We start from the raw sequence: 10,878 nt of genomic DNA, 5'->3' as shown, positions 1-10,878 counted from the left end.
CCGCCGTGCTACCACTCACCGGAGAGTCTCTCTTCGCAAATCTCGGGAAGCCAGTCGACCCATCCCTCTCTACGGCAATCTATCGAGAATCTAGGGTTTTCCCCAGTGGACCTAGATCTCGTCGTCGAACTAAACCGAAGGCACCAGTTGTTCCCACCGCTCTGTCACTCACCGGAGATGCTTCCTTCTCTGTTTTTCCCGGGCAACTGTCACAGTCTCTGTTCATCTTGTCAATCGGTTCAAAATCTAGGATTTTCTCCAGTGGACCTAGACATTAATGACGACCTCTGCCGCGGCCACCAACAACCCCCGCCGAGCTCTCATTCACCGGAGAACATCCCTGCACCGCAGCCATCTCCGCTAAACTCGGGCGGCCGACAGAACCAACTCCCATGGTGCTTCTCTCTTGGGATCCTAGGGTTTTCCCTAGTGGATTTAGGGTCCAATATAAGCCCATTAGCCCAAAAACGGTATGCACTAATATGCTCTTCTCGAGAAGGGGAAAGTTAAAAGTCGAGACTCTCTGTATCACCCCTCATGTCGTACCAGTGTCAAGCTATGTCTGCGTGCCCTCTACTCAATGGTCGAAGACTCCATCGGAGAAAGGTAATCACATTGCTGCTCTGGCTGTTCATGAATTGTGATCGGAACCTGGCTTTAGTTGATTCTAAGGGATCGAATTTGGTTTTTAAAAGCATTCTCGTGTATGGTCTTTGCTCCTTGACTGTCTCTAGCAAAAGTGGTATGTTGTATCTTGAACGCCTTATGTTCATTAACGGCTACCAATCAAGCTGGTCATCTGATAATTTACAGCATCGTACCCCAACCTCCTCCCTCACATGGATTCAAGCTGCATCTCCTGATTTTCCTCAGAATGATCCAAACCCTATGCTTTGGATGTTAAAGCAACCCCTATCTGACTACAACAACATAGTCACCCGATTCCTTGCCGTGCTGTTACTGCGGATACTCTTCGTCCCGGTGAACACCAACACATTGAATCATCTCTCGACGTCACAATGTCTAATGACGACCATGACAACTAATCCGTCCTTTGAAGCTTTTGAGGATGGACTCTCGATTTCCATGATCTCTCATGTGCCTTTAGGCTCCCAAGCCTTTGGTCTCATAGCTCTCTTGGATCCAAAATCGATGAACTCTTGTTTACTTCTTTTTGGCATTGGGGATTGCCGTGTTATTGTAATGTCTCAAACTTTAGCAAGTTGCTCCTTCTCTGTACTGATACTAGTGTTTCATATTGAATGAATGAAGACAATTGTTTGACAAAAAAAAAAATAAGATTTGAGTATTGCATCATTTATTTTTTGTGTTGTTGTTTTCTTTATAAGACTTGAACATAGATATCTTACATTCTCTGGGCATCAGTCTGACTCGTTTTTTCTCAGCAAATTGTTGTTGTGATGATCCTTTTGATCATGAATCAATAGAACTCTTCCCCTTCTTTATTAGTAATTTGGTTCTACAATTAAAACCTCATATGTTTCGCTCTCTGATCAAGAGCTATTAGACGACTATTGTACTAGTGGAAGATTACTTTGTCCTTATGGAATTGACTATTCGTGTGCTGACTTAACTCCTCTCACATAGTTGTTTTTGTCTCTTCTTGTTTCTTGATTTCAAGCTTAATATCATCCTTGTCAAGTACTTAATTCTGTTTTCTATTAAGTTAAATGTACATGAATTAAGGTCACTTTAAATAACATGCAGATGGTGATGAGACTCCTGCTACTGGTGATGAGACTCTTGGTGACGTAGCAGACGTAAACCAGAACGAGGTGAGATCAAATAATAAATCATCAATGACAAAAAATTTAGCGGGATTTTAATTGTGAATTACGGGTTTTATCAGTTTTTTTTACAGCATAGTTATTCTTTTGCAGGTTTCCATAAGTGATGTCCCCGATGATATCTTTATTGACATACTCAGCAGAGCAGCTCCAAGGAAGAACACACACTCTTTAGTTTGTCGGCGATGGCGTGCTGTGCGTCGTCTACACCAGACTACACTGACTTTGTTAGAGTCGCTGGTGACCCTCTTCCCGCTGAGGGATCGGTGGATTCAAGAGGCTAGTCTCAGTTTTTTGTGGATCACCTGCTTACAGATGAGTACACAGATGTGCTTACTGATGCTCATCTTGCCAGCTTGGCCGTGGATTTCCCTCTGCTCCAGAGCCTCGCGGTGTTGGGATGTGATGAGATCACTCCAGCCGGTCTAATCTACCTGGTTAGTCGGTGTACGTCGCTTGTTTACCTACACGTACAAGTACCAATTCACCACAATCAAGCTTTCTTTTCTGCCAAAAAAAATTAACACTTCGTTTTTGTGTGTTTGTTTATGTAGAGCTGCTCACGCTTTGATGACGCAGCCATCATTGCAGTTGTTAGGGCTTGCACTCGACTAGCGGAGCTCAAGATTGCGTTCTGTGAGTTTACTTCGGCGGGAATTGCCACTCTACGCCAGCTCACGATGGTGAGTGGAGTAGTTTGTCTTCTTTCGGAGGTACAGCCTTTCGAGATCCCATCTAGTCCTTCATGAGGTTCCTATCCATTTCCAAATAACAAGGAACCATCTATTTCCATTTCCCATATAGTTAGACATGTCTATTCTCACTTTCCCATCTACTTTGATACCGTTGATTTCCACTTCATGTCTCTTTTATGATTTGTTCTTTTATGATTTTATAGCGTTATATTCTTTGTAAATTCTGCAAAACATTTTACAACATTATTGCATATAATAGAAATCAACATATAATAAAATGTTTAGAATTCTCGTTTTAGTTAAATTATATCTTGTTCATCCCCATGTCTTCACTTCATTGTGCAAGCTTGGCCTCCACGTCACCACTTCCTTCCCGGACAGTGCGTGAACCAACGTAGTGGCTGAGTGAATTCTGACATCCTAAAACTCTATAATGACAAATGCTACGAGTGAATTCAGACATCCATAAAATCCAAGCATAATTTATGTATATATATGTATAAATGACAACAAGAATTAATAAATATATTCTTTTCAAGATCAGAACAAAGTAATACTTTATCCCTTACATCTTAGTCAAAAAAAAAAAAAAAGAAAAAAAAAAATCCCTTACATCATGACTCAATGTTCATCAAATGGTAGTAGCAAGAACATGCGCTAAACCATATGGCTCATTGGTTGTAGACAGTACAATGTCAACCCACATCAGCATTCCCCAAATCTCTTTCTTTTGGCGTTTTTCAATCGCATTTTCCGCACACATCATTCTCTTTATGGTTCTTAGCCACCACATACTCTTCCCACAAAACTGCCATTTTCCCACCATAATTTACCAAGTTAACACGAGCAAAACGAGTTAAACTATGTAAATTTTCCAAACCTTTCAAAATTGTCCATAATCTTTTTTTGGAATCATACCAGTCGACTGTTTTACCATTAGAACGGTAGAACACGTTTTCTATGACACAATAAGATGATGATCGACGACCCCATCCACTATTTATCGCTAAGTCTGCTGTTCTCCATCTGCCTTTATGAAGCTTGTAAGTCACATCCTTTGCCTCAGACCTCACATAGACAGTTCCTTCATATTCTATGCTTTTGTATTCAGAACCTCCAAATATCTCCTCGTTAGGGATCTGCAAAAACTCCCAAGTTTGGGCCTTCGTATCAAAAACGCAAGCAGATTGGAACACACGAGCCACTTGCATAGGTGGTGCCTGACGCCAATGTGAGAACGACAATCCATGACTATGACGCTAGACGAAGCATTCTTATTCACTAATCCTCCAATGGTGTAGATACTAGGACCAACACATTGTAGATGGAAAATTAGGAGATGAAATCGGGACCAAAAACTTTTTGGAGTTAGATGGTCCCCGACAGAGCGTGAACCAACGTAGTGGCTGAGAGCCGTAGCCGTAAACACATAAAGACAATTCTCCGTGCGGTTTTGAAGAGTTCAGGTCTGATAAAGTTCAGTTGAAGCAGCGAATAACCGGAATCTCTTGGAAACTAAAAAAAAAGAGTTGGATAATACAAATTTGAGATGGGGGCTAAGCAGTTATATACCAAATCATTAGGAAGCATCAAAATTGTCATTTGTAGTCGTCGTGGCTCTTCTTATTCATGGCGGCTGTGGAAGGTATTACTATTTGCTAACATTAACTTAATTTCTTTTTCAAAAAAAAAAAAAACAATAACTTAATTTCTTTTTTACATATAATATTCCCTAATGTGATATAATGGTGATACTCAATATAGGTGTTTTAAACTTTTTTTTATAATTAGTTGTATTATTAATTTAATATGAAGAGATATTAATCTCATTATATAGATACTATATCTTAAATCTTAATTATGGTTTTTTTTTTCTTAAAGACATCTAACCCCTCTATTTATCACCTATGGAGTCGGTCTAAGAGATAAAGATGGTCTAATGAAGCGTGTCTCGCACGTAATGTGCTATTGTTTTGGTGTCTTTCCTTTTCTTTTTCTGTTTACTATGTTATTTTCCCTTTCTCTTTTTCTTCTTGATAATAATATTGGTTTGGGGGTTTTCCTTACTTAACATATTTTTTATAGGAAAAGGGTGTTGGATTTCTGCTATATAAACGTGACTTCGGTGTGTTATTAGACCTCACAACTTTTTTTAATTTTATTGGAATACAATCAAAAGAGCTTCTCAACTAAAAAGGTAGAGATTTATATATGGCGAGAGCGAACGTGGCTAATCCTGGCCGTGGCGACCGTAGGAGAGGCGGTGGAGCAAGAGAGGACGACAAGTCGGTCTTCAAGACGACCACAGGGGTTGAGGCCGTCGCGAGTTTCGAAGACATGGGAATTAACGAGAATGTTCTTCGTGGTCTCTACCAGTACGGTTACGAGAAGCCATCGGCCATTCAGCAGAGGGCTATCATGCCGATTCTCCGAGGGCGAGATGTTATTGCTCAAGCCCAGTCCGGTACAGGAAAGACCTCTATGATTGCCCTATCCGTCTGCCAAGTCGTTGACACTTCGTCTAGAGAGTATGTTTATGTTTTCCTTTTCCTTTGCTGGCATACCCTAATTCCAATTTTTAACTTTTCTGCCAAGTTATCTTATTTATTCTCATCTATTTGTTACTTTTGGTTGCAGGGTTCAGGCCTTGGTATTATCCCCAACAAGAGAGCTAGCTTCACAAACAGCGAAGACGATACAAGCTATAGGATTACACGCCAATATCCATGCACATGCATGCATCGGTGGGAAGAGCATTGGAGAAGACATCAGGAGGCTGGAGCATGGTGTTCAAGTTGTGTCTGGGACACCTGGTCGTGTCTGTGACATGATAAAGAGGCGAAGTCTACGCACCAGAGCTATTACAATTCTGATTCTTGACGAATCAGATGAGATGCTGAGCAGAGGATTCAAGGACCAGATCTATGGTGTTTACAGATATCTTCCACCGGACCTACAGGTTTGCTTGGTTTCTGCAACTCTTCCTCGGGAGATTTTGGAGATGACAAGCAAGTTCATGACGGATCCAGTGAAGGTACTTGTGAAGCGTGATGAGTTGACTCTTGATGGAATCAAACAATATTTTGTTGCTGTCGAGAAGGAGGAGTGGAAACTTGAAACACTCTGTGATCTTTACGAGACACTTACCATTACCCAAGCTGTTATCTTCTGCAACACAAAACGAAAGGTGGACTGGCTTAGTGAGAGTATGAGGAGTAGCAACTTTACTGTCTCATCAATGCATGGGGACATGCCACAGAAGGAGAGAGACGAGATCATGAATCAGTTTCGGGGAGGTCACAGTCGCATATTGATCACAACAGATGTATGGGCACGTGGGATCGACGTGGATCAAATTTCTCTTGTCATCAATTATGATCTCCCCAACAACCGTGAGCTCTACATTCATCGTATCGGACGGTCTGGTCGTTTCGGGCGTAAGGGTGTTGGAATCAACTTTGTTAAAAACGACGATATCAAGATTCTCCGGGACATTGAGCAGTACTACAGTACGCAGATTGACGAGATGCCAAATAATATAGCTGATCTTTAATAGACTCTTGTCTCATATTTTTGTGCTCTGATTGAGAAATTATCTTATAAGCGTTATTTATGATCCTTATCTAATTTGTCTCACTTTCAAGCGTTATTTATGATCCTTATCTAATTTGTCTCACTTTTAAGCGTTATTTATGATCCTTTAGAGTTTGTGTTACACATACAATTCACTTTCTGGTATATGGTTTAATGACTTAAATAGGATCATCTCGATTCTCGACCAGACATAGCGATTAGAAAAAGGATTATTCATGAAAGAAGAATTAAAAAAAAAAACTGAAAACAAAAGTGATCATATTCCTTAATGATTCACATAATCATGCATGACTCATATCCATCAAATGGTAGTAGCAAGAACATGCGCTAAACTATATGGCTTATTGGTTGTAGACACAATGCCTGACCATTCTACCACTCCCCAAATCTCTTGTTTGTCGCGTTTTTCAATCGCAACTTCCGCACACCAGAATCTTGTCTCTTTACGGTTGTCAACAAACACATGCTCTTCCCACAGTAGAGCCATTTTCCCACGATAATCCACCATTTTAGCCAGAGAGAATCTTGTTAAACTAGGCAATCCTACAAAACCCTTCAAAGTTTTCCATACTCTATCATTGAAGTCATACCAATTGATCTTGCTATCATTATAACGGTAGAAGACGTTCTCTATCACACAATAACATGAATACCGACAATCACCCCAACTATCCTTTAGAATTATGTCTGCCGCTCTCCATCTACCTTTGTGCACCTTGTACATCACATGCTTGTTGAAACATTTCACAAAGAAAGTTCCTTCATACACTGCGGTTAAGTACATAGAGCCTCCAAATATCTCCTTGCTAGGGATCTGAAAAAACTCCCACGTTTGGGTCTTGGTATCAAAAACCTCCATCCAATTCGTCAAATCAAGATCTTTAGAACCTCCTGGTACATATATTTTCCCATCAAGGACGCAAGCAGAGTGGAGGAACTCACGGGACATCCGCATAGGTATAGGTGGTGCCTCACGCCATGTGTGAAGGTGGAACTCACGGGCCACACGCATAGGTGGTGCCTCACGCCATGTGTGAGAACGACAATCCATGACCATGACGCTAGACGAAGCTTTATCATTCACTAATCCTCCAATAGCGTAGATGTTAGGACCAACCATTACAGCATCCGACCACAATGCAGATGGAGAATTAGGAGATGAAATCGGGACCAGCGTCTTTGTGGAGTTGATTGGTTCCCGAGAGAGAGTGAACCAACGTAGTGGCTGAGTGCCGCTATGTAGCCGTAAGCAAACATAAAGACAACACTCGGTGCGGCCTAGGAGGGTTCGGGTCTGATAAAGTTCCGTTGAAGCAAGGAGAGAGCGGAATCTCTTGGAGACTAAAGAGAGAGTTGGGTAATCCAATCTTGAGACGCGGGCTAAGCAGTTATATACCAGATCATTAGGAAGCATCAGAATTGTCATCCGTCGTCGTCGTCGTGGCTCTTCTCCATTCATGGCGGCTGTGGAAGGTGTGCTCAATAGAGAGATACATTATTATTACGTACTTTGCTCTGTTTCTTTTATTTTCCCTTTTTTTTTTTTTGTTGTATTTCCTTTTTGAATAACCAATAAAAACACCGAACTCATTCATGTGAGGAGTTGCAAATTATTCTTTGGATTAATCACAGTTTTTTAACACTAATCCAAAAATATATATATAAAAAAAGGGAAAATAAAGAAACAGAGCAAAGTACCTGCCGGGTAAGACCTTGGCTATTTCAGCCCACTTGTTTCCATAGATTCGATGAGCATTCATGAGAGCTACTTCTTCCTCTGAGGTCCAAGCATCCTTGTTAGTTGTTAATATCAGGATTCAAATGGTTGTGCCACCTGCATACAAATCAAAACACATTAAAGCTTCCAAAATAACTAGTAAGAAAAAAACTGCTCGGCTCATATGAATTAATCACCTTTCTCGACATTGCTTCCCAATTCGACCTGGTAAAGACTGTGCAATAACAGACCATTTCGCAGGCCCGTATCTCAACGAGTTCAACGATTTTCTCATCCTCCTGCAAACAAGAAATTATTAAGCCTTCGTACTTCACTTAAAAAGATAGCCAAACACATTAGTTAAATTTTTCTGCCACCGGTGCAGGCATTGAACTTCAGTTCTATCCTGGAAAAACTCCGCTGCAAAAACAAATACACCAATCCAAACAATACTAAATGGTTCACAGCACCAGCTGCTTTGAAAAAAGTTGGAAATAAACGTAAATGTCTCAGCTGATCAAGTTAATCTACAAGGGTAATTCATAAAACTAGATAGAAAATAGTTTGAACACTAAACAATTAGAAATATCTACAACTTCAGACAAGACTCCAACTGCAAAGCTCTGTTATATTGTAACGAGAACTAGAATCAAACAGACATAAGACTTATTCTTTCTTAATAAGCTTTGTTTTTTATGGTTAAAACACTCAACATAGACCGCAGAGGTTGAGTTTCAGACAAACATAGATTAAAACTATAGAAGAAGTTCGCCGATAGGTTGCCATGTTGTATCCTAAGTTTAGTTTTCAAAAGACCTCTTCGTTTGTCAATCACGCTAATGGAACTAATCATCATACCCTTCAGACCAACTAGAATTCTAAGAACACACCATGTCCACGATCCTGCCAACAACAAACAACACTGTATTGATACAGATACAATGTCTGTTCAAACATGAAATTTTTTACAAAGGAAATTAAATTATATCACCTTTTGAAGTATTTGTACTCTGATTCCCTGTTGGCTCTCACCTAAGCTGACGAGTTTTGTGGTTCTAATGCTATGAGCTTCTCAGCAGCAATTTGTCCTCTAATGTCATCTCCATGAATCCTACATGCACCAAGAAGAGATGACCATAGTCTTGCATCTGGTTTCAGGTTTTGTGCTTCTATGAAGTCATCAGCTTCTTGAAGGTATCCCCATCTCGGCATCTCGCAAGAAGATCAACCATACAAGCTACGTGATCTACACGCGCTTCAAGACCATATTGACCAACCATCATCTCAAAAATCTTCTGTGCTTCTGTTACTTTCCCTGCATGGAATCAAACATTTTCAGGGCATCTTCAGCGTAACCATTTTCGCACATCCATTGATCAAGGAGTTCCATGGGACAACGTTACTTTTACGCCTCAGTTCAAAGAAAACTTGTGACGAGCTTTTCATGTCCCCGCATTTAGCATACATGTCTATTAGGGTGTTAGAGGTCAAACTCGTCCAAGTCATGGGCCAAGTGAAAGATAAGAGAATGGATAGCTCTACCTTCTCTTAAAGAGGAAAGGACGGAACACACTCGAAGAACAGTGACAAATGTTGCCTGGTCAGGTAGAGCACCATCATGACGCATTTCTTTGTAGAACTTCAAAGCCTCATAGAATCCATTCTGACTATGGCCTGACATCATTCCCGTCCAAAGAACAATACTCTTACGGCTTGATAACTCTGAGAAGAGAGCACACGCCTCTGCCATTCTACGTGAATTCATGTACATGCCCAAAAGGGAAATCCCTAGATATTCACCTTCAGATGAGAACCCCCTCTTTATAATCTGACCATGAAACTGCGTTCCTAGAGTTAGAATTTCTGGTTTATGACAAGCTTCAACAATGGTGGCAAATGTGATCTCGGATGGGTTAACACCTCTGTTCAGCATTTCTTGAAAGAGAAATGCAATTAGAGCATTCATTGACACAACGCTCCACTCAGGCATAGAAGAGAAAAATTTACGTGCATCTTCAATGATTCCACACTTGGAATACATGTCAATGAGCGAGCTGCCAGTATGAAGATCTCTGTCTAAGCCACATTTGACAGAGAGGCAGTGAACCTGTTTCCCTTGATCAAGACCATGGGCATTTGTACATGCCTTAAGTGTGCTAGCCAAACATGCTCCATCAGATACTATACCACCCGAAATCATCCTCTTGAACAAGTCAAAAGCTTCACTTTCATTTTCATTTTGGACATAACTTCCAATTATTGTGTTCCAGGATACATTATCTACTAATGCGTTTCCTACAAATAAGTTTTCTGTTAACTTCTTCTTGATAATGACCGAGTGAAACTGGCTTCCCATTACTAGATCATGAGATGCAGCATGCTTAAAAGGCTTGTAAAGGTAAAATCGTCAATGTTATAACCAGAAGATTTCATATCCATAAAAAGCTCCATAACCTTGTGGGCTTCGCCGTTATGTGCATGACTCCTTATCATCGCGTTCCACAAGACGTCATTTCTTTCCTCCAAAGCTTCAAATACTTTTGCAGCAGCCTCCATTTTCTCACATTTGGAGTACATGCTAACCAAAGAACTGCCAACATATGTATTGGAGGCAAGGCCTTGTTTAATAGCCTCTGCATGAACTACCAAACCTAAATCAAGATTTGCTACAATTCCAATGGCACTCAAAACGCTTCCTAAGGTAGAGCGGGTGGATTTAACACCAGAGTTCCGCATATTGAGAAAGTATTCAATAGCCACAGTCTCACATCCTCTTTTCCCATGCCCTGAAATCATTACATTCCACGCGACCACATCTGGGCTTGGCATCTCCCCAAACAATAGACGTGCATAAACTGATGTACGTATTGATGACAGTCACAAAAGCTAAATGGTCAGGCCGATGGCCTTCACCCCGCATCTTTTCAAAGACTCTGACGGCTTCCTCTGGCAAACCAGCCTTCACATGGCCAGAAAACAAACATGTCCAGCAAACTGTATTAGGATCCTCTATCCCATCAAAAACTAGTCGAGCATCACCAAGTGCTCCTGCTTGTGGTCCCAT

At 40.8% G+C, this 10,878-nt stretch overlaps 1 protein-coding gene and 3 pseudogenes across 3 annotated transcripts; 1 reads left to right on the top strand and 3 right to left on the bottom strand.

The window, feature by feature from the left end:
- Positions 1–3,243: 3,243 nt before the first annotated feature.
- LOC104748081 (F-box/kelch-repeat protein At4g23580 pseudogene) lies at positions 3,244–3,714 on the bottom strand (annotated as a pseudogene).
- An 858-nt stretch (positions 3,715–4,572) lies between these two features.
- On the top strand, positions 4,573–6,179 carry LOC104745106 (eukaryotic initiation factor 4A-III homolog). Its single transcript, XM_010466283.2, has 2 exons — positions 4,573–5,031; positions 5,141–6,179. Exons 1-2 carry the CDS (start codon positions 4,715–4,717, stop codon positions 6,054–6,056), a joined length of 1,233 nt encoding a protein of 410 aa, XP_010464585.1. The 5' UTR covers positions 4,573–4,714; the 3' UTR covers positions 6,057–6,179.
- A 95-nt stretch (positions 6,180–6,274) lies between these two features.
- On the bottom strand, positions 6,275–8,587 carry LOC109125261 (F-box/kelch-repeat protein At4g23580 pseudogene; annotated as a pseudogene). Its single transcript, XR_015582037.1, has 2 exons — positions 8,012–8,587; positions 6,275–7,931 (listed from the first exon to the last, which is right to left on the bottom strand). The product of XR_015582037.1 is annotated as an F-box/kelch-repeat protein At4g23580 pseudogene (transcript).
- LOC104745105 (pentatricopeptide repeat-containing protein At3g09040, mitochondrial pseudogene) lies at positions 8,492–10,878 on the bottom strand (annotated as a pseudogene). Its single transcript, XR_015582036.1, has 2 exons — positions 8,806–10,878; positions 8,492–8,717 (listed from the first exon to the last, which is right to left on the bottom strand). The product of XR_015582036.1 is annotated as a pentatricopeptide repeat-containing protein At3g09040, mitochondrial pseudogene (transcript).

This window comes from Camelina sativa, chromosome 15 (genome assembly GCF_030686135.1).
Source record: "Camelina sativa cultivar CO46 ecotype springtype chromosome 15, ASM3068613v1".
Taxonomy (NCBI): Eukaryota; Viridiplantae; Streptophyta; class Magnoliopsida; order Brassicales; family Brassicaceae; genus Camelina; species Camelina sativa.
The sequence above is the reverse complement of the archived record's forward strand: the minus strand, read 5'-3'. Positions and strand labels throughout refer to the sequence as shown.